The 24,332-nt window shown below is 39.4% G+C and overlaps 1 protein-coding gene across 3 annotated transcripts in view; it reads left to right on the top strand.

Annotated features, from left to right (window-relative positions):
- The window catches only part of RGS3 (regulator of G protein signaling 3), a 218,093-nt gene that overhangs the window by 117,974 nt on the left and 75,787 nt on the right, over nucleotides 1–24,332 (top strand). For all 3 annotated transcript variants that reach the window (XM_043981823.1, XM_043981831.1, XM_043981824.1), the window contains one exon: nucleotides 13,582–13,707. In XM_043981823.1, the coding sequence (XP_043837758.1) occupies nucleotides 13,582–13,707 (126 nt within the window). The remainder of the gene's footprint in view (nucleotides 1–13,581; nucleotides 13,708–24,332) is intronic.

The following is a 24,332-nucleotide window of genomic DNA, read 5'->3' on the forward strand; positions in this document are numbered from 1 at the left end:
CTCCGTGGTTTAGAACAAAGCTTCTTAAACTGTGGGTTGTGACCCCATATGGAGTCATGCTACTGAATGTCACAAAATCTTTGGCAACAGTGAAAGGTTATGCATACCTATTTTATAGACCTATACACTTGGGGTTTTATAAAAATTTCTCAGGCAAAAAGGGGTCATGAGTGGAAAAAGTCTAAGAAGCCCTGGTTTAGGAGAATCACTTTCTTTGAAGCGGGGAGACTTGACTAGATGACCTCTCAAGGTCCCTTCTGACTCTGATTCCGTGATTCTAGCTCTCCTGGGTAGCATCTGTACAGAGACCCTTCATTTCCTTAATGGTTAGCAAAATTCCATTTTGCTAGGCTCAGTTTGTTTTTCGCAAAGAAAAACACTTTTCCTTGGGTCATTGATCTCTAGGGACCTGTAGCCTGCCACTCTGCTAATGATTGATGAGTACATATTGGTTTGGGGCCTTTCCCTTCACTGATATACAGAGAGTATCTTTGCTAATCTGATGCAGAGGGATTTAGGGATGGAAATTTTGTAGTGACTGAAGAATAATCTCTTTTCTCTTAATGGAATAGTAATTATAATGAAGGGGAAAGCTAGAATGATAGGGAGGAAAAGAGGAAATAGGAAAGGAGAGAAAGGAGGGGAGAGAGGAGAGAGGGAGGGAAAGGGGAGATAGATCAGCAGCATCATTTATATGAGTGACCCAGGATTTACCAGGAAGAGTTTCTATAAGTGAATTATGTTGAGAGTCCAGACACCCACAGTTTAGCCTATATGGTAGTTTCAAATGTCCAGACATATTATTGGAATGGCTATTAAGGAGTTTCCCTTCTTTTCTCTACCCTCTGGTAGGAAATATGCTGCCAGCCCCCTCTACTTTGTGTGTATTTTCTTTGTGTGTTTACATATATATACATATACACACACAATACAGATGTTATATATATTACATACAATATATTATAAAATATTCTACATAACATGCAAGTTATATTATTAACATAATTGATATCATTAATTATATTAATACATATTATTTACACATTGTTTTCCCTGTTAGAATATAAGGTTCTTGAGGGCAGGAATTTCTTTTTCTTTGAATCCCCATTACTTAGCATAGTGTCTGGCACATGGTAGACATGTAATAAATGCTTATTGATTGATTATATGTAAGGAGAAACTAGAGATTTTATCTATCAAGCAGATAAAATGATGTGCTTTCCATGGAATAAAATACTAAATGTTACCCAGGTTGGTGTGAGGTGAAGATGCAGTTGTAAATTGTTTATTCAAGTCTCTTGAGTATATCCTTGGTGCCCGTTTCTTGACCTGTTGGAGCCCAGGAGATAGGCAAAATTCTGTGCCCAGCTTTGACATGCTACAATACATATTGAAGTTTGCCAGGCAAGCTGTGGTTGGATTTTGGGTTCTACCTCCTGGTAAGGTTAGGGCTTTCTTTTAATACATCACCACCTTCAGAGCCATGACAGCAAGATAGAGAAAAAAAAAAGAGAAAGAAACAACAATCTGCTTCCTCCCAAAAGAAGCAAAAACAAAAAACCAAAACCTGGCAATGCTTCAGGCTGCAGGAGGGTTGAAAGAGGATTTTGGCCTCTGACAAGCACCAGCCATGCAAGACGAGCCCCATGGGACAGTGTGATATGGTCATCATTGTTGTTCTGGTTTAAAACATACCAGGCCATTGTCTCATTTGCATAGTATTAAAAATGGGTCACTCTTAAGCAATTATGGAAAGAACCGATGAGGGTTAGGATATGCTAGAAAGACTGAGAAAAGCAAGGGCTAGGAAGCTTTGTTTCTGCTTTCCTTTATATTAAAATGATGTGTCTATTTCTGTTCACCACACTTTAAGAAAGACATTCAGAAAATAGACAAAGGCCAGAGAGAAGAAAACCAAAAAAAGATCAGATCAATGAAATTCATTCTTTCTGTGAGGAGAGATTGCAGGAATAGTGGGCTTCCTAATCTGAGAAAATAGAAAGAAAAGGGGTCACTGATGAGTGGGTTGTAGCAGATATGTGGTTTCCGGGGTGGGGTGGGGGTACAGGAGACAAAAACAGCACATTGGACATTGGAGTGAGGACATCCAAGCTGGAGTCCTGGCTCTACCACTTAATATTAGTGTGACCCTGGGCACTGCTTCCCCTCTGTGGGCCTCAGCTTCTTCACTGCTACAATGAGAACATTGGACTGGATGCCCTCTAAAGGTCCCTTCTTCCTGTAATTGTTTGATTATGTGGAATGTTAAAGAGCTATTCTCTATGTTCTCAGTCTTAGCTTTCTATGGAAGACCGAACAAGAGGGGCAGCTAGGTGGTGCAATGGATAGAGCACTGGGCCTGGAGTCAGGAGGATCTGAGTTCAAATCTGACCTCAGACACTTGACACTTACTAGCTGTGTGACCCTGGGCAAGTTACTTAAACCCCAATTTCCCCACCAAAAAAACAACAACCCCAAAACAAAGACTGAGCAAGAGAGAATTTGCTTAAATTAAAGGACAGCTAGGTGGCACAGTGGATAGCACTCTGGGCCTGAAGTCAGGAAGTCTCATCTTCATGAGTTCAAATCTGGCCTCAGACACTTACTGGCTGTGTGACTGTGAGCAGGTCACTTAACCCTGTTTGCCCCAGTTTCCTTACTTGTAAAATGAACTGGAGAAGGAAATGGGAAACCACTCTAGTATCTTTGCCAAGAAAACCCCAAATGGGGTCATGAAGGGTCAGACACAACTAAAACAACCAACAACAAAGCTCTGAGTTGGCCATAAAGATGAACTTCTTTGACTACCAAAGTGATAAAATACTAGAACATGTGATCCAAGGAAGAAATGAAGTCTTTAACTTTAGAAACTTTAAAGAAGGGAATAGAGAGCTATTTATTTCTGATGGTCTGAGCTAGGCTTGGTTGTATCTTGGGGTCCTTTGCAGCTTTAGGACTCTGGTTTTGTCTACTGTTTTCAAGAGAGACCATCACAACGTATGGAAACTTTATATATGAAGACTTTACTTAAGGTTTTATAAACCACCCTTTATTTCCTCACATGTAAAAATGGACATAGTCTTTGTACTATTTACTTTATAGGTTTGTAAAGATAGTGCTTAAGAAATCAATAATATGGAGTCTTCCAAGCCCCTGACAGTTTAGCATTCTCTGTTCCCTGATGATGCCTTGGCTTGGCAGAAAACAGATTCTGTTATACTTGATAGGGGGAAAATGGTCCTACTCTGGTAGGGAAACCATGCTTTATGTGTGTGCGTGCGTGCGTGTGTGCGTGTGTGTGTAAAATTAATCATTTCCCACTTGCTTAAAACATTTTGAACATTAATAAAAAAAATTTGAATTCCAAAATTCCCTCCTTCCTTCTTGCCCCTCTCCTGCTCTTTCAGAGAGCAAGCAATATATCTCTGAATACATGTAAAGTCATGAAAACATATTTCCATATTAGCCATGTTGTCCAAAAAAACACATAAAAAAAACCCAAGAAAAATAAAGTGAAAAAAGTATGCTTTAATCAGCGTTCATCAGTTCTCTCTCTGGAGGTAGATAACATTTTTTTTTATCATGGTTCCATTTGAATTATCTTGGATCATTGTTTTGATCAGAGTAGCTAAACCTTTCACAACCAATCATCATTATAATATTGCTTTTACCGTAGCATTTCTTTCTTTCTTTCTTTTTTTTTGGTGAGGCAGTTGGGGTTAGGTGACTTGCCCAGGGTCACACAGCTAGTAAGTTGTCAAGTATCTGAGGTTGGATTTAAACTCAGGTCCTCCAGGGCTGGTGCTTTATCCACTGCGCCACCTAGCTTGCCCCAGTAGCATTTCTAATACAATATTGAATAGTGGTGATCATGCACTTCCTTGCTTCACCTCTGATCTTATTGGGAAGGTTCTAGGAAAACATGTTTTTCAAAGAAGTGCAAATAGTCCAAGTATAGAGCACCTGACAGAAGTCTTGGTGATTGACCATTTTATCTGTTGGTAAATGGCTGATGTCCTCTTTTTTTTGTTTGTTTTTGTTTTTTTTTAGTGAGGCAATTGGGGTTAAGTGACTTGCCCAGGGTCACACAGCTAGTGTTAAGTGTCTGAGGCCGGATTTGAACTCAGGTCCTCCTGACTCCAGAGTCAGTACTCTATCCACTGCGCCACCTAGCTGCCCCTGCTGATGTCCTCTTAGCACTATCTGCATACTCCTTTTCAGTATTTGCTACTCGCAGCTTGATTTTTTCTTTACTTATACTAGCAACCAAAGCTGTAGCCAACTTCAGAGGTTCAAACAATAGAAGATGTTGTTTTTAGTTGGAGAGACAGCAGTGGGTCCAGCACAATCTCTTATCAGTGTTTCTCTTTTGCCAAGGAAATGACTTGGGAAAGTTTTGCATTCACCAGAGTATCATGATGTTGTCTTTGGATCAGGTTACAGTTTACCTGGGTTGTGAACAGGTTTTTCTTTAAATTTATTCCCAGCTTATTTGTCATCGATGATTGCTTTGAAAGGAAAGGACCCAGTTGATACTCCTTATTGCATCTCAGCCTTGAGGAGGCACAGTTCTCCAGATGTGTTCATCTTATTTCTCTGTAGCCTCAGATATTAGCAGCGTTTACTTGTTGCGGAGGTAGGGGGTGGAGCGAGTGAGTGAGTGAGTGAGTGAGAGAGCACTCATGACATCTGTATCAAGAGTCTCATCTTGGACCAGCTGGCATTGAATTTAGAGCTAGAAGGGACCTTAGAAACTGTCTAGTCTAAATCCCTTTTATTTTTTCTTTTGTAAATTGTGTTTGCCTTTTTATATATTTCAGCTTCTACTTAACAACTTTTAAAGCCTTTACCTCAGGGATTCTTCTGTTTTTTTGTCTCATGGACCCCTTTGGCAGTTTGCTGAAGCCTATGTTCCCATTCTCAGAATAAATGCATAAAATTAAATACATAGAATTATAAAACAAACCAATTATAATACAGTTACCAAAATATTTTAAAAAGCAAATGTATAGATCCTATACTAAGAATTCCTGCTTTAACTAGTCCTGTAACTTAAAATGAGTTTTTGTTTACTTTGTAACATATTATCTATGTTTTCTAATTTTGTATAAATCTGATTTTTCTAATTTTTCAATATAAAAATATTTTCCTTTCACTAACCCCCTGATTAGTTTGTTAATTTCCCATTAGTTTTTATTGACTAATAAAACATCTCACACTTGCAAAACTAAACAGTAACGCTATCTGTAGGAAGTACTATTTTGGCAGTTTATACGAAAGTTAACAAAACTATGGTGATTTACTGTGGTTCCTGTAAATGCCTTTAATTCCATTACTTTGAATTGCACTTGCCCTCAAATAAGAGTGTTACCCATGTTTATGTGTAGATTTCTCCTGGAGCCTCTTCCTTCAATTTCCACTTGAACTTACAGGCTGAGTCATTAGAGGGTATTATTATGCTCAGGGTTCTAGAGTCCCTTGGGGAGCTGAGATTTCTAATGCTTTTGTTCTTGAACCCCCACTGATGGGCTCCCCATTGATAATCAACCAAATTGATTAGCTTTTTAACAAAAGGATTTATTAAGATGGTATAGCAAGAGTAGCAGTTATAAAACACTGCTAGAAGCACAGGCTTGGAATACATTCTCCTACAGATATGGAGTACTAGAGGCTGCTTGTACCAGCTTGAGAGAACTTAGCCTAAAATTTTAATTTTGAGCATCTACACCTCAGACACCAACCAGCGCTATAAAGCAGGACTTGATTTATTGATTTGTTGATTGTCTAGAGTGAAGAAAGTGATGAAGAAAATGTTAATAATGATGATTAAACTTAAAAGTGTGTCATGTATAGACTTTTTTCCCCCCAGAGAGCTGGTTGTTAAACATTTCCCAATACACCCTTGCATTTAGGCCTTGGGGAAACTGGGTACTAACTTAAAGTGTAAATTTAGTGAGGCACATGTGTAGAGAACAGGTGTAGAAAAAGGGTACCTTGAGGCTCCTAGGCCTGGAAATCCTTCTTTCCCTTTGCGAGGTCCTTACAAAGTTTGCTTTTTAGTATGTTTTCTTTTTTTGTTTGTTTTTGGTTTTTTTGTGGGGCATTGAGGGTTAAGTGACTTGTCCAGGGTCACACAGCTAGTCAGTGTCAGGTGTCTGAGGTTGGATTTGAACTCACGTCCTCCTGAATCCAGGGCTGGTGCTTTTTCCACTGCGCCACCTAGCTGCCCCTTTAGTATGGTATTGACAATAAATGAGTCTTTTATTGCTCAGCTGGCCTGGCTCTTTGTATGGTATGGCATCTGGTTGATGTGCTGCTGGACCATAGAATGCTCAACTGATGCTGGTTGCACCTTTTGTATACACACTCAGTTCTTACTCAGTAACCTTGAGTTATCAGTTCTTCTAGCTCCACAGCCCATTAGAAGACCTTTTTTTCATTACATAATACCAATCTTTTAGTCACAAATAATCTGAAACCAGCTCTTCCCAAGTTTCCACATGATCACTTGAACTGCAGCTGGGCATGGGAACTATCCATGCATGCATCACCTTCAGTGCACAAGGGCTGGCCTTCATGGGCTAGTCTGTCCCCACTCCCATTATGTATAAAACAAGTTTTCTCCTCTTGGCTAAAGAAGTGATAGTAATTCAACCTTATATTCTTATATATTTCTTAAATAGCTAGTAGGATAAAATTTAAAATTGTTTATTTATTAGGACAAAGTTTAGATTTAATTACCAGTCTTTTTTCCCCACTTGATTCTCAAGTTGAGAAGAATTACTGTTTGCAGAATTATGATGCCATATTCAATTATTTTAAAATTAAAGGACAAATTCACATTCCTAAAAAACCACTTAGCATGAATTTCCTTTTACCTATTCATGAGACTTGAATTAGGATTTCAGCAAAAAAGAATCAATTTTACTTGTGTGGAATCTTTAAAGCTAAGAAAAAGGAACAAGATATCAAGTTAGAGAGACACAGGTTAAATTTCAATTTGGGGTTCCAATAGACAGGTGGTATGATTATTGTGGAAGAATTTTTTTCTTAAAAAATGTCTTCTTTTTCACTACATATAGATTTTAAAGCATTAGTAGGACCAATTGTTCAACATGAAATATTGCAAAGAACCATTTTTTTTTGTATTTTGTACCAAGGGATTGGACACTGCTTGAATTTGTGTAAAATGATATGTACAAAAATATCCTTTCTCTATGTATCTTGTCTTTTTCTTTTTAACCTGTCTGAAGAAGTTTCAGGGATTCATCCATACCCTGAACAACTTAATACATCTATTAACTGTCACCTTTTATAATTGTTGTGACCTTTGCATTGGTAATCTGTGTCATTTAGCCTCCTAAAGTTAAAAGCACAATTCTTTCCATAGACCTCTTGGACACTTGATTTGACCATTTCTTCTCTCAAGCTTTTTAAATGTTCAAAAACTTCTACTAGTCCTTTGCTACACCAAGAAATATGAAGTAATTTTTGTTGGTTGGAAGCTCACACTCCTGGTTACCAGAAGTCCTTTTCTCTTTTTGTGTAATCTTCATGAAGTTGCCCATAGAGGTTGCTCTCTGCCAGGTTCCAGGGATTGATGCCTTAGTAAGGCATAACTGTCTCAGAGTTGCTGCTTGGTTACCCCCCAATGGCCATGGTTATTGCTACCAGCTCTGATAGGTTCTGTTACTGACTCTGACAGGACCTAAGGATCTCCCAAGTTGACATGGTCACCCGGTGGTGGGGGATGAGAGAGAGGGGGACAAAACATTTCTTTCCCCCAAGCAATTCTGTCTCAGGGGCTTGACTAGAGCTGCTGCAACAACAAACACTGGTGTGACTCTGAACTAGTTTGCTGTTTTATACATAGGCTGAGAGTTGTGTTTGATACTTTCAGCCAGTCACAAGGTATTTCTGGTTTGGTGTCATTTATTTTTACCCAATGATGAAAGAACTCTATTCCCCTCAAAATAATAAAAGAATTATTCACACCTAGTTTATACTTCTGATTGATTAATTCAGTCATCTGGCTTGGCCTCTGTGATTATATTAATTTGGGTGGAAGTCCCCACTCTTATACAGAAATGTTGTGGAGGTTAGAAATGGCAGGTTTGGAAACTGATTAGATATGAAGGGTAAGGAAGGGGGCAGCTAGTTGGCACAGTGGATAGAGCACTGGTCCTGGATTCAGGAGGACCTGAGTTCAAATCTGGCCTCAGACATTTGACACTTACTAGCTGTGTGACCCTGGGCAGGTCACTTAACCCTCATTGCTGCACCAAAATACACACACACACACACACACACATACACACATACATACATATATATGTATGTGTGTGTGTGTATATATATATATATGGATATGGGGTAAGGAAAAATAAGTAGTCAAAGATGACACCAGGGTTGCAAGGTAGGCGATATTAAGGGTGCTGATAGTGCCCTCAATGGAGATAGGGAAGAGTTGATTTTGGAAGAAAAAAAATTAGCTTTTTTTAGGACATGGTGAATTTGAGACCTTCCAGTTCAAAATGACTATTATACAGTTGGTAATATATGACTGGCACTCAAAAGAAAGAGTAGGTCTGCATATATAGATCTGTGAGTCATCAGCATGGAGATGATAAATAAGCCCATGGAAACTAATGAAGTTACCAAGTGAGAAGGTACAGAGAGAAAACAAAGAGGACTTAGGATAGAACCTTGGAATACACCCAGAGTTAGGGGCTGTGACCTAGTCCTGGATGATGATGATGCAGCAAAGAAGACTGAGGAATGGCCTAACAGGTTATAGAACTAGGGGAGGAAGCACGTCTAATGCCTCTTCCACGTAACAGCCACTCGTTTTTCACCTGGCTGCACAATATTGGGACTTCTCTGAGTTCTCCCCCATAACCAGAAGCGCTCTCAACTCCCCCCATCCCCGTACTCACTGATTTTCAGCCTTCTTTGGTATGTTATCTTCCCCCACTAGACTGTAAAATCCTCGAGGGCAGGAATTGTTATTTTTTTCCCTGTATTTATATCCCTAGCACTTAGCACAGTGTCTGGCACATGCTTATTGACCGACTGAATGTGTGAAGACAGCTTTCATGTTCTCAGCTGAGTCTTCTTTCCTTCAGGCTAAATAACCTCAGTTCCCTCAACTGATTCTTTTTTGTTTGTTTGTTTGTTTTGTTTTTGGTGAGGCAGTTGGGTTTAAGTGACTTGCCCAGGGTCACACAGCCAGTAAGTGTTAAGTGTCTGAGGCTGGATTTGAACTTAGGTCCTCCTGACTCTAGGACCAGTGCCCTATCCACTGCGCCACCTAGCTGCCCCTAACTGATTCTTATATGATACAGACTCCAATTTATCAGTGTCCTTTCTAAAATGTGGCACCCACAGCTAAACACTACTCTGCTACTGCTGGCAGGACAGAACAACTGTCTCCTCATTTCTAGAAGCAGTGCCTCTTTTGGGGGGTTTCACATTTTATTACTGAATTATTTTTGAGCCGTAGTTCACTAAAACCCTCAGATCTTTTTTTAGGGAGATAGCTAGCCACACTTTCCCCACCTTGTGTTTGTGAAATTGATTTTTAAGTAATATTTCATTACATTCATATGCAATGCCTTGCTCAGATATTGCCCAATCATTGGGCACATACTCTGTTTCCATTTTTTTAATGACAGAGCTATTATGAATTTTTTTTTGTATAGGTGGATCTTCTTGGGGCATAGTCCCAGTAGTGCAACCTGTGCATTAAAGAGATGAACAATTTAATAATTTTTCTAGCATATTCTGAATTGTTTTCCAGATGAGTTGAGTGAATTCTTTAGCTCTGCTAGCAGTAAAGTAGCACATCTTTCTACAGCCCCTCTCATAATGAATTTTCTCATCTTTTCCCATATTTGTTCACTTGATGATTGTGAGGTAATACTCAGAGTGACTCTAATTTGCATTTTTATTAGTGATTTTGAATAGATTTTCAAATGGTTATTTATACTTTGTATTTCTTCTTTTGAGAATGTTTTGTTCATATCCTAGACCTATTTGTATATTAGGGAATTCTACTTCATCTTTCAGATATGTATCAATTCCCTATAGATTTTGGACATCTGATCTTTATTAGAGATACTAAATGCAAAGATTTTTCATATCCCTAGCTTTTCTTTTGCATTAATTTTATTTGTATAAAAGCTTTTTTAAAAATATATTTTTGTGTGATTCTTTCCTACCTGTTTTCTTAGTCCAGTTTTCTTCTACATTCTTTTACTTTTCTTCTCCAGTGGCATGATTTCAAGCCTATTTTTAGGATCTCAGTAAATTATATTTGATTGTGAAGAAGAGAGAGTCCTCGAGAGCAGAATTAAACTCAGATTCCTCCCTGTCAGGCTTTGCAGCTAAGTGTCACTTGTCCCATTTTCTGTGGGGTACAGCTTTCCCTGTGGGTACATTGGAGACTATTTAGACTTTTATAACCTCCCTTATCTAAGTAGTGAGTTGAGCTAGTTATGACTGGCAGTGCTTGAAGGACTCACATATTGAGATGGACACTTGGAGTTTCATTAAGACTGAAAATGCAGCTGCTGCTCCTGAGCCAGAGAAAATTCAAGGAGTTTTCTCTTGTTCCTGAAGGAAGGTGGAAAATGTTTTCTCTAAACTGCCAGATTCAAAGGGAGCAAGGTGAATCCTTCGTATCTGTCCTTAGGAATGCAGTGGAACCCCTTATAAAGCTGATAGGGTTAAGGTCATAGGCCAACTGTATCATAATAAGATTTAACTCTATGCATTTATTATTGGGTCATTATCATCTATCAAAACCAATATAACAGTGAACCATATTGTATTGGAATTCTTTTGAATTAGGGACGTTACTTAATTCGGTTAATGCTCCAGGTTTGACTTTAGCAGAAGAAATAGCACTTTTAGACATTGAACCTGGAAGGTGGGGTCATTAAAGGGCCAAGAGGAGCCCACATTAAAATATCACTGAGTAATAGTAGACCAGTTTCCCTGAATTAATAGTTTACATTCCAAGTACTGAAAGATCCATTTTGCATAAGGAAGAGAGAATGGATAAAATTCCTGAGGTAAATACCTTTGAGATTTGAGGAAAGATGCATCATTCTTTTTTTGGGGGGGGGGCAGGGCAATGAGGATTAAGTGACTTGTCCAGGGTCACACAGCTAGTAAGTGTCAAGTGTCTGAGGCTGGATTTGAACTCAGGTCCTCTTGAATCCAGGGCCAGTGCTGTATCCACTGTGCCACCTAGCTGCCCCCCAAAATGCATAATTTTTATTGTGAGAGACCAGGCAAAGTTTATCCAATAGCATCCCTAAAAGGAACTACCAAGTACTTGGTGCTAAAGCATAATTGTGCATGAAACTATCAACAGCCCGCCAGGTGACTCTGCACTTGCTTTTAAGCCTATTAGATCCTATTGATTTTTCTTGTAAATGATTTGAGCTCCTGCTACCTTTCGGGTCTAGTCTGTAAGGAATATCAGCACTGCCTGGTAAATGCTGCTGCTCTCTCTACTTTAGAAATCTTAATGGATTTTGAAGAGTTGCATGAAATCCTGGCAGGTAATTTTCTAAGAGAGGGAAATTGGGGAGGTTAGGTGTTAGGTCACATCCAATCAGTAGAAGATACCATGGAAGGCAGGAAGGATCCTGTACTTTTCTGTACTTCCCAACTTCCTTCACTGGGATCTATACTGTAGATTTCAAAAGTGTTCCTCTCAAGCACTTGTCACCACAATGATCCCCTTTCCTAACAGGGGAGGCTATCACAGTTGACATTAGGAACTTAACTGATATCAGCATTCTGCTAGTCTTTTACGCTGGGGGAGCCTCACTCCAAAAGCTCAAGATATACAGTTCCCCGAGAGTGGATGGAGATATTTTCTTTTTGTTTTCTTTTATTATTTTTTTGGGGGGTCTCTTTTATTCTTTAAAAAAAATTAGTATTGCTGGGGCAGCTAGGTGGCGCAGTGGATAAAGCATTGGCCCTGGATTCAGGAGGACCTGAGTTCAAATTTGACCTCAGACACTTGACACTTACTAGCTGTGTGACCCTGGGCAAGTCACTTAACCCCCATTGCCCCCCACAAAAAATTAGTATTGCTTAGAATATGACTGAGTTTTTCTTGATTTGTAGTGAACAGAACATTTGGAAACATTCAAACTGGGAAATAGAATTACTCAGGGCGTTAGTATTGAGCCACCTCAGATCTCTTTTTTGAAGCATCTGCTTTTATTGTGGACCCAAAATGGCAGGACTAGAGAAGACTTTGATCTAGACTTTCTCACTGCCTCCACTCAAGTATAGTTTTTTAGCCTGACTTTTTGAGTAGCCAACTGATTTCATGGTACAGGTAGAAAAAATATTTGAAAACCTGGGATCAGATTCTGCCTGTGTGATCTTGGGTGTCTCTTAACTACTCTGGGCCTCAGTTTCCTCATCTGTAAAGTGAAGCGATTGGACTAGATGACATCCTAGGTCCTTTTCAGTTCCAAATCTATGCTTATGAAGTCACGGCCCTGGGATGTTAATAACTTAATTCAGGCTTTGTGGGGAAGATCACTTGTGATCTATGATAGTGTCTGTGTTGCTGACACTGGTTTTTCCAAAGACCTGAAACACCTTCCTATTCAGTATCACATGAATGCCCCCAGGAGTTCTGGGGCTAACTCAGTCCTGGACATCTGGGTTTCATCTCATGCCCAAAGTCTCCATCAGTCATTCACCATTTACCAAATAATTGCTTAGCATTGTAATGTGGGGGCATAGAAATAAGTATATAACTTGTGAAAAGGGTAATAAAATATAGGTATTAAATAGTAATTTGCTAACAGTATGTAGGAGTACAAGATGAACAATAAACTTACGTGAATAGTGCTTTGCAGTTTACAAAATACTTTCAGATCTTACTTATCCCTTACAACAACTGGTGAATTAGATTCTGTTATCTGTGTTGAGGGTGAGGAAATGGAGGCTCCGAGAGGTTCAGTGATTTGCCTAAAGTCACACAGATCGTTGGGTGAGCTGACATTAGAATCCTGGCTTTCTGGCTTTTAATCCTAGGCTTTCCACTATAGCAGGCTTCCGGAGGAGCTACGTAGACAATAAATGCCCTTGGAGTTCAGAACCAAGAAAGATCACTGTTGGGCTGGGGTGGGGCCAGCCTTTCATGACACTGGTACAAAATACCCAAGCACTTTCATTCTTCAGATTTTGCTCCAGCAGCCTTCTCCATTGTGCTGTCTGTCACATGGTATGACCTCACTGACATTTGCTCTCTACCTCATTACACTGCTTTACTCTCTGGGGAACTGAAAAGCCCTCATACTCCCCCCCACCCCAGCCTTTCCTAGGGGCTTGCCAGCTGGCCACTGAATCAGTGAGCTTCCCCGCTCCTCTTCCCGGCCTCTGGGTCAACCAAGATTAATGTGCATTTGTGGCTTTTAACGGACACTTGCTGCTGCTCTCTCTCTCTCTCTCTCTCTCAGAGATGGGTGCAGGGTCTAGGATGCTTAGAACCAAACAGCAGTGGGGCATTGGTGATGATCTTCTTTCTGTTTTCCTTGACGTCAGAAGGCGGAGTGCTTATTAACTTTGGAAGCATACTCACAAGAGCAGAAGAAGAGGGTGTGTTGGTGCCTGTCCGAGAACATTGCCAAGCAGCAACAGCTAGCAGCAGCAGCGCCACCGGAGAGCAAGGTAAGGATGCCTGACTGCACTTTTCCCAAGCTCTCTTGCCTTCCACAGGGCAGTGCTAGCTAGGGCTTTGGTCACAGGCTGGTAAGTATTGGATCTGACTGTGAACTCAGTCCTCTGAACCCAGGGCATCGAGCTTGTGGGAAAACTGATTGGAATCTTTGGGATTTATTTACATCTGCTGAACCAGTCTCTGGCACAGATGCGTTCATTGTTTTTCCCCTAAGTGTTTATTAGGCAGCTGAAGGGAATTAGCCATGGTCAAACAAGAAGTTTGAACCCACTACTCCCTAGTATACCCGAAGTGGCAGGGGCAAGGTGGAAACAAGAGGAGGATCCTCTATTCATCACTTATAGATTATCTGGGCTAGAGTTTAAACTAGGTTTATTTCCTCTGTTCCCTTCCTTCTCATTCCTCCACCTCCTCTGCCCTCCCCCCACCTCAAAGAAAAGCATCCGTCTTCTCTCTGCCATCAGTTACTGCATACTCTTTCATTCAACAAATATTTATGAGGATCCTCAGAGAGGCATATTTTAATATGTAATATTAACCTAAGCCAAATGTAATTTTGAGAATAAATCTGTGGCAACATAAATCACACGATGTAGGTCAAAGAGAAGCAAGAAAAAAAATGTGAGGATTAATGGTTGTTTTGGATTATCCTGGTCCACTGGATGATATGGATAATTAGGGTTGCAGAGTAGATCAGATTTTTCCAGGACATTTGACTTGGAAAGGACAGGGTGTTGGGCCAAGACCTGAACACCCTAGAAGATATTAATCTTGAAATATAGCCCTTAGCAAGTCTGTAGTATAGTGTTCTTTGTCTGTGGTGTAATGAGTCTCTATCTCCTTTGGAGCAGCATCCCTTCCTCTGTCTCCTCTCCTAACAGGAGTATCATACTCTTCTTCTTCTCTATCTGATGATATTTTACAGTGTAACCTTTTCAGTAAGATCTGTATCTTACCAGGGTTTGAAGCCTTAAAAGAATGAAGCTCTAATGTAGGGATTTTATGCACCAGCTAGTGGCTGATGGACATTTTTTCTCTTTTTTGTTCTGTGACAAGTTATCTGTGTAAGAAACCGAGCCCTTAAGTTCTAATACAGTTTGTGTCTCAACTTTTCCCACTAATCCTAGGGTTTTTGCCTGTCACTGCAAACAAGGAGAATGACCATAGGAAGATACTTTTTTCAGGCTGGTGAAAAGCATCATTTTAACCAGCATACCTCAAAGATTAGAGAGTGGTTTTCCCCCCTTCTCCTAAATCAGCCTTTTCTCATATCTTTCAAATTACGGCAACTAATTTTTAACTTGGCTTGTGTTGGTCAGGGAGTGGCATCCTACCTAAGTTAGGATGGCAAATGAACAGAAGAATTCAAAGGTGTGAAGTAAGAGACAAGATGGGTAAAGCACCCAAGAGTTCCACTGCCTCCCTCTTCCCATTCCCATTTCAACCCCAGTTGCCCCAGTCCTAACAGGCTGTCCTTCTGGCCCCGTTCTGAGCTGTTAGATGTATGTGGTGACAGAGCTATGGTAAGCTACACAGGGTTATGATAATGAGGACATGGCTACCTGACAGGAGGCCTTGCCAAGATGGTGACTAATGCTAAAGCTATAAGGTGGTAGAAAGAACTGTTCTTCAACTTCCTTGAGAGTTTCTCTCATGAAATTATAAAATCATAAAGTCTCAACATTGGAAGGGACCCTAAAGACCAGCTGGCCACAGAAGGAGTCAGGAGATTTTGATTCTTGTCTCACTTGTGCCACTGTGAGCTTAGGTAAGTCACTAAGGTCCCTTCAAGTTCTGACATTTTATGATTTTGTTTAACGTCACTCTCATGTCATCGAGTCCAGCCTCTTATCCAGTGTAGGAATCCCTCCTATATCATTCCTGACAGGTGGTTATCAAGCAATTACTTCAATACCCATAAGGGATTAGGACCTCACTGTCTCTCATGGTATCCTGCCTATTTGTTTGAACATAGCCCTAAGTGTTAGAAAGTTCTGTCTTGTATTGACTTGAAATCTACTGATCTATTGCTTCCACCCATTGGTCCTAGTTCTTCCCTGTGGAGTCTCACATGATAAGTCTGCCCCTTCTTCTGCATGATGACTCTAAAGATATTGGAAGCCAGTTATCATGTCAATTAAATTAATAAACATTTATCAAGTTCCTAATATGTGTCAAGCACTATGCTAGGTATTGGGAAAACAGACAAAAAATGAATAATTTTTACTCTCAGGGAGCTTGTGCTCTTTGGGGGCGGGGTGTTAACATGTACATATGTAAGTATATAGAGAATTAAGATAGAATAAAGACAAGAAAAGCACAAGGTGATTAAATACAAATACTTCAGGAGAGAAGATATTTGCAGTTTCAGGGATCAGAAAAGACTTCACAGAGAAGATGATGCTTGAGCTGTGTCTTGAAGGAAATGAGGAATTCTCTGAGATGGAGGTGAGGAGGAAGTACATTCCAGGCATGGGTGATGGCCATTGAAAAGGCCTCGAGATGGGAGATGGGGTGCCAGATGGGAGGAACAGAGAGCAGGCCAGTTTGATTGGACTGTGGAGTACAAAAAAAAGGGAACATGTCATATGTAAGGGCAGTGAGGTGGCACAGAGAATAGAGTGGTGGGCCTGGAATCAGGAAGACCTGAGCTGAAATTGGACCTCAGACACTAGCTGTGTGCTTCTGGGAAAGTTGCCTAATCCTGTTTACCTAGTTCCTCATCTGTAAAATGAGTTGGAGAAGGAAATGGCAAACTACTCCAGTGTCTTTCCCAGGAAAACCCCAAATGGAGTCTTGAAGAGTTGGACATGACTGAAACAACATATGTAATGAAGTTGGAAAGATAGGCTAAGGCCAGGTTTTAAAGAACTTTAAGGGCCAAATAGAGGAACTTCTATTTTATCCTGGAGACAATAGATGGCCACAGGAGTTATTGAGTAGAGGGGTGACATGTTGGATCTTAAGGAATATCACTTTGGAAACTATGTGGAGGATGTCTGAAGTGGGGAGAAATGAAGCAGGTAAACCAATTGTGAAGCCATTGCAATGGTCCAGGAGAGAGATGAAGACCTGAGTTAAGGTGGTAGCTCTGTGAGTAAAGAGAAAGGGGGTATATATGAAAAAAATGTTATGGAAGTAGAAATGTCAGGATTTGGCAACTGATTGGATATTTGGAGTAAGGGAGGAATTAAGGATGTTGAGGTTATGAATTTGGTGGTGTTTTAAATATGTAATGATTAGAATGACGCCACCTGCTGGAGATTTACTGCAGGACGCTCCCCCATGAGGAGAAGGCGTCTGCGGGCAAGACACGCGGCTTTTTGGCGTCAGGAAGTGACGTTTGCTTGTGGGAGGAAGAGGGGGTGAAGCTGGTGCTCTCGCTTTCTTTTGTCAGGACTCTGGCAGAGAGCGGAGCTAGGAATGTTCTCTCCCTTTAACAGATAGAGGAATCTCGGCCTTTCTCTCTCCCCCAAATTCTTATTCTCCTTAATAAATGCTTAAAAGCGTAACTCTTGCTAAAGCTTATAATTTATTGGTGACCACTCATTAGATATTTTAGACAGACTAGCTAGAATTTTAGCCCCTTACAGATAGAAACTGGAAATAGAATAAAAATTTGGTAGAGGAGGGATTTTGAGGGATGGATAACAAGTTCTTTTTGGGAACTATTGAGTTTGAGATGTCTCTAATTTGGAATGTCTAAAAGACAGTTAATGATGTGAAATGAGCTCAGGTAATAGAGAAGGGACTGGACATATAGATCTTTGAAACATCTGCATAAAGATGATAGATAGATGGCATAGTGGATAGAGTGCTGGGCCTGCAGTCAGAAAGACTCAGCTTCTTGAGTTTAAATCTGGCCTCAGACACTTACTAGTTGTGTGACCCTGGGCAAGTCACTTAGCCTTATTTGCCTCAGTATCCTTGTCTGTAAAATGAGCAGGAGAAGGAAATGGTAAACCAAGAAATCCCAATGGGGACATGACTAAAATGACTCAACCACCACCACCACCACAACAAACCTTTGGAAGCTGATTAAGTCAAGAAGAGGGAAAGTGTAGAGAGAGGAGAGAGTCCTCGATAGAGTCTTGGGGAAGACCTACAAGTTACAAGGGATGACATGGATGATGATCCAGAAACAGAGACTGAGGCGTGTTTATACAGATAGAAGGAGAACCAAGCAAAAGCAGTATCACAAAAACCCAGAGAGAATATTCAGGATGGTGATCAGTACTGTCAGATGTTGCATAGAGGTCAATAAGGATGAGAGGAGTGGGAAAAGGCCATCAGATTTAGCAATCAAAAGAGTGCTGGTAACTTTGGGGAGAGCACTTTCAGCTGAATGATAGGTCAGAACCAGATTGTAAAGGGTTTATGAGAGGAAGTAGAAACAGTGAGTGGAAACAGCTTTTTCTAAGAGTTAAACTGAGAAAGGGAGGAATGGTATGGATAGATGATAGCTTGTGCATGTTTGGAGACAGGTAGAAGTGATAGGGAGAGTTTGAAGAATGGAGGTGGGAGGTGATTGAATTTTGCAGTCTGGTAGAAAGGACAGGAGGGAGGCAGCTAGGTGGTGTAGTGGATAAAGCACCGGCCCTGGATTCAGGAGAACCTGCGTTCAAATCCAGCCTCAGACACTTGACACTTACTAGCTGTGTGACCCTGGGCAAGTCACTTAACCCTCATTGCCCCACAAAAAAAGAAAGGACATGAGGGATATTATCAAGAACACTTGTAGAGGGGTTGATTTTGTGGAGAAGGACTGGAGGAAAGAGCAAGTCTTAATGTCAAAGGGATTGGGGATAAATAGTAGTACAGAAGAGGAAGCTCCCAGCCAATGGTCTCAATTTTCTTAGTAAAATTAAGAGTCAGTGTTCTCAGCTGATAGGGTGGAGGGAAAGGGAAAGTGTGACAGGCTTGAGGAGAGAAGGTTTAGGGAGTAGGATAAGGAATCAGGGAGGAATACAAAGATGCCATGCAGTGAGGGCTCAGTTGAGGTTTAATAACTGTAGTGTATCTGGTCAGCTTCATTCAGCTCTGTTCAGGAAAACATGAGGAAGAGCAGAGGAATTGGATGGTGGGAATAATCTAGGGTTGGGGTTTGGCAAGGGATGAATGGTGGAAAGGACAAGGAGGAAAAGAATGTGAGAGCAGAGGATTCGTTAACTGTAGTGTAGTGTTAACTGGGGAAGCCAGGTCTCTGTAAATGTAAGTAGATGGAAGGAGTAAGAGGAGAAGATCCAGAATGAGTGTGTTCATTATGAAATGGGAATTCCAAAGGACACCATGGAAGGAGTGGGCAGAATTGGGATGGGACAAGGGAGGGGAAAGATTGAAGAAGATGGGGATGGAGGTTGGGGATTAGTTTGAAGGTGTGTGTGTGTGGGAAGTCTCTTAGGCAGTCTTCCAGTTGCTTTTAGAAAGGGGAAAAAAAGGGGATGAGGGAGGGATAGTCCTTAGCGTGTTGTGGAGGAAAAAGACCTTAACGTATCAAGGTAAATAATTAAAAAAAAAGTCCCTACTCCCTCTCCCTTCCCCTCATGGAAAAGGCTTCAACTAGATTATTTCACCAGAGGAGGGCAACCTTGGATTTAACTGAGGATTAAAGAAAAGGCCTCTCCTTCCTCTCTCCTCATCTAAAGGGCTTCAACTAAGGCTGATCACAGGAGAGGAGAACTGTGGTATCCTGGTAAAGGAAAAGACATGGGTTGAAATCCTACCCTATCCTGAAGAAAGAGAGAGTCTGGCCTAAAGAAAGACCCCTGGGCAAAGGAAAGATTCTCAGCTTGATTTGATACCCAGAGTTGGGGAGACCTAGAACTAAATTCCTGAGGCCTCAGTGAGAAAAATGAGCAAAGAAAAAAATAAGGGACTTTTATAATGCTGGAGACAAACCCAGAAGAGAATAACTTCAAAACCACCTACAATTAAAACCTCAAAGAAAAAGGGGAAAAAAGCTTTTCCACAAGAAAAATTAAAATTCTTTGAAGAAACGATGCAAGAGTTAAAAAAAAACTATAAAAGCAATGAGGTATAGAGGAGCGACTTAGAAAAAGAATCTATAGCTTAGCAGAAGAGGTATAAGACCTTATCCTGGTATCAAACTCCCTAAAAATCAGAATTGACCAAATAGGAATAATTCTAGGAAACAAGAGTTCTTAAAACAGAATCAAAAGAATGAGAAAACAGAGGAAAATGTAAGATATTTAATATAAAACACTTGGAAAACAATTCAAAAGATTACTACCATTACCAAAAAAACCCTCCACGGGTATCATGTTTAAAAAAAATCATCAAGCAAAAGTAACAGGCACATTAGAATAAGAGGGTAATATGAAAATAGAAAGAAACCACTAATTATGTCCTTAAAAGAAACGCCAAAATGGAAATGCCCAGGAATTTCATTGCACAAATTCAAAGCTTCCAGATAAAAAAAAAAAAACTGCAAGCAACCAGAAAGAAAGAATTCAAATATTGAAGAACAAGATCTCACAAGATTTTTCATTTATCCATATAAAAGAGCAGAGAATATGGAGTGAGATATTCCAAAAAGCAAAAGGCAAAAAGACAAAGGTCTACAATCAAGAATAATTTACCTAGTGAAGTAGTCCTACGTGTCAACAATAGACCTTCAATGAAATAGAGGACTTTCATATAATCCCGATGAAAAAACTGGAGCTGAAAAGGAACACATTGAAATACAAATATGGGAATTAAGAGAAAAATAAAAAGATAATACAATGGAACAATCAGAAAGGACTTTAAGAAAAACATGAAAGGAGGGGAGAAGGATACAGTAGGGGAAAATGGGGGAAAAGGTGGAGGAACTTGTTAACAGGATATATAATAATAGAGTTACACAAATGGAACTATATATGAACATGGAAGGAATGGGGGAACAGACATTGTTACAACTTTACTTTCATATAAACAGGTCAAAAGAGGGCAGAAGAGTGTCACAAAGAATTTAGTTTAGAAATACGTTTGCTCAACAGGGCTGCAGGGATACAGATAGGAATAAAAAGAAGGAAAAGAAGAGTTGAAGAGGTATGATAGATACAAGGAGAGATTAGTCATAAAACAAATCGTAAGCTGAGAGAGGGGATAGTGAAGGGAAAGTTAAAAGGGGGACAAAAGGGGAGTTGCGACTTGAAATAAACAAGGAGCAAGTAGCACAGAGAAGAAAAAGTGTAAGAATAAGAAGGAAATAATTAGCTATCATAACTGAGCAAAATCCAGTGACAGACCATTTACAAGAAACAGATTTGAAGCATAAAGACTCACACAGAGTTAAAATAAGAGGGTAGATCAAAATCTATTATGCCTTAGCTGAACACACAAAAGCAGAAATAGCAATTATTATTTCAGACAAGGCAAGGGCAAAAGTAATTAAAAGTAATGAGGAAGTCTATATTTTCTGGAAGATAACATAGACAATGAATTGACTTCAATACTTAACATGTATGTACCAAATAGCATAGCTTTTTTTTTTTTTTGCAGGGCAATGAGGGTTAAGTGACTTGCCCAGGGTCACACAGCTAGGAAGTGTCAAGTGTCTGAGGCTGGATTTGAACTCAGGTCCTCCTGAATTCAGGGCCAGTGCTTTATCCACTGCACCACCTAGCTGCCCCCTGCATAGCTTCTTAATACTGAAGGAAAAATTGAATTAATTAGAATGAGAAATAGACAGTAAAACTATAATAGTGAGGTACCTCACTATATCCGTTTTAGCCCTAGAAAAATCTAATCAAAAGTAAACAAGAAAGAATTAAAGAGCTTCAATAAAATTTTAGAAAAATTTTATGTCATAGACCTTGGGGGAAGTATACACACATATTGTTAGCTTTGCATGGCTCCTTTTCAAAAACTGATTATAGGATATAAAAACCTTACAGATGCAGAAAAGTAGAAATACACATCCTTTACTGACCGTGATGCAATAAAAATTATATTAAATAGTCACTGAAGAAACAATTAGAGACTAACTTAATATTAAAGAATGAGTGGAATTAAATAACAAATCTTAGAAACAGTTTCATTAAAAATAATGAAGTCAGTGAGACAAAATACAGAAACTTTGGAGATGAAAAGCTGAAAAAATTTGTATATTTAGATTCTTTAATTAACAAGAGAAGGAACAGATCAGTGAAGTGGAAAATATTAGAAAATTAACAAAATTTAAAAACTTCAAAATAGAAATCCTGAAAAATCAAAGAGGAGACTAACAAAGTTAAAAACAAAGACTAAATTCATAGATAAAACTAGGATTTAAGATAACAATGAAATTGATAAACCATTAGCCATTTTACTTAGAAGAAAACCAAATTTCCTATATCAAAAATGAAAAATGAGGATTCACAACAAATGAAGAAGAAATAAAGGATATTAGAAACAATTTTGCCCAAATGTATGCTAACAAACCCAACAACTTAAGTGAAGTAATGAATATTTTGTAAAATATAAAATGCACAAATTAATAGTACATGAAATATAATTTAACCCAGTTTCAGAGAAAGAAAATAAGCAGGTTGCAAATGAACTTCCAAAGAAAAGAACTCCAGGACCAGAAGGATTCATAAGTGAATTAAATCAAACATTCAAGGAACAATTTCAATATTACACTGTTTGAAAAAAAAAGATATCATCAAATTCCTTTCTGTCACAGATGCAATCTTTTATTTATAAACCAGGGAGAGTCAAAACTGAAAAAAACCCAACAACCTACCAATATCCCTAATGGACATATATGTAAAAATTTTCAATAAAATATTAGCAACAAGGCTAAAACAACATATCACCAAAATTATATACTATGACTAAATTGGATTTATAACCATGAATGCAGGGATGTTTTAATATTAGGAAAACTATAAATGTAGCCATATTAGTAATAAAAAGAAACAAAAGTCACGTGACTATATCAATAAATAAATAGTTTTTAATAAATCTCAGCTTTAATGTTTCCTAGTTAGTCCTGCTAGACTAGATCTGTTTCCATTTTTAATATATGTTGACTTCCTGATTTTAAAGCTGAACGAAGCTTCTCTATGCATTTAGGTTTGAGAAAGCCCCCTGGGTATGTTAAGCTGGCCATTTGCCTATTGCTGACTTTAGGAAGCCCTCTGTTGTGCTTGTCTTCCTCAACTTGATACTGTTATGATGTGCTTCCTTGCCAAATACCAAGCCTGTTAGACCAGATCACAAATGTGATAGGGAGCAACCTCAAAGCCATTTACATTAATTTGAAGATGTTCTGCCCAGGCATTTGTTTGCCAGATTTACTCAACAAAGGAGAGAGTCTGAGGAGTGGAGAAGTATAGTCTGGGATGGGAGACAAAGACCTTTATATTTTACAACAACAACAAAATAACCTCCCTGATTTATACTTGCTTTAGGAAAACTGATTTTGAATTCTCTTTAAAGTTGAGTGTGTACCAATCTAACACATTTGAATTAAGGGTGGGTAGGTGGGAAGGGGGAAGATGTCACGGAATCATAAGCAAAGGGAGGCAATGAGGTTTATGGAAAGAGCAGTGTAGTCAGTGTAATGAGAATCTGGGTTCTAGTCACAACTTTCCATATTAAACATCTGTAAGAAGAAGGGATTGAACTAGATGGTCTCAGAGGTGCCTTCTAGAGCTACGATTCTAGCAATGCCTCTAAGATTAGGATAACAGGGTTTCCATAAAGGTTTGGAGTCACTGCCTCAGAGTTTTAACAAATGGTAGTAAAAGACATTTACTTCCCTTTGGAAATGCTTAAAAATGATTGATTTTGATGATATGACCAAGCACATTATCTAGGGAGGCTGAAAGAGAGGAAGGCCAGAGGGGAACTCTGTGCAAGGTTATTGTGCTGTGCCCGTTTCCTGTTGGCTATAGGGTGTCCTTCCTGGGATAAGGTTTTGTGCTTCCGTGATATGGGGATCCCAGTTATGGCAACAGAGGTTCCTGGTTGTGGTGGAGAGTGTGTTGGCAGGACGAGGTAGCTCTGAGACTCTTCCCTCGGGAGACTCAATGCCTTTTCTCACGTTCCTACATAGTATTGTTAAAGAGTTGTTGTGTCTGCTTAATAGTTTGGGGTTAATTTTGTATTTTCTTTACTTGTTTTTTTCTTCTGTTCCTTAGCCTCTTCTCATCATAGCTTTCTCTTTACACCTCTCTATGCTTACCTTTTTACCTTCTTAGAGGGAAATTATTTTCCTTTCTCTTCCTTGCATAACTTTTATAAAATTCCAATACGTTTGTGATGCTTTGGTCAATATTCCCTAGAACAGAAATGTTAAACATGTAGCCCACCACACTGCTGAATGTGGCCTGAATCAGACTAAAATGTAGTTTAAAGTATTAATGAAAAATGAAATATATAAGACAAGTATGGTTTTCTAAGCGGGATTCCTTATGCATGGTTTAGTGACCCCTGTTTCTATTTGAGTTTGACATCACTACTCTGGAATACCTTGCACAAAATGTTTCCTGCCCACCATCAAGTTAAGATCTAAGGTAACCTGAGCATGGAAGAATATTTGTTGTTTTGGGCAGTCACCAGGTACTTATTGTGTTTCTGCTTTGTAAGGTACTATTCCAGATATTGTGGGAATTACAAAAGAAAT

The sequence above is a fragment of the Dromiciops gliroides genome, chromosome 2 (genome assembly GCF_019393635.1).
Source record: "Dromiciops gliroides isolate mDroGli1 chromosome 2, mDroGli1.pri, whole genome shotgun sequence".
Lineage (NCBI taxonomy): Eukaryota > Metazoa > Chordata > Mammalia > Microbiotheria > Microbiotheriidae > Dromiciops > Dromiciops gliroides.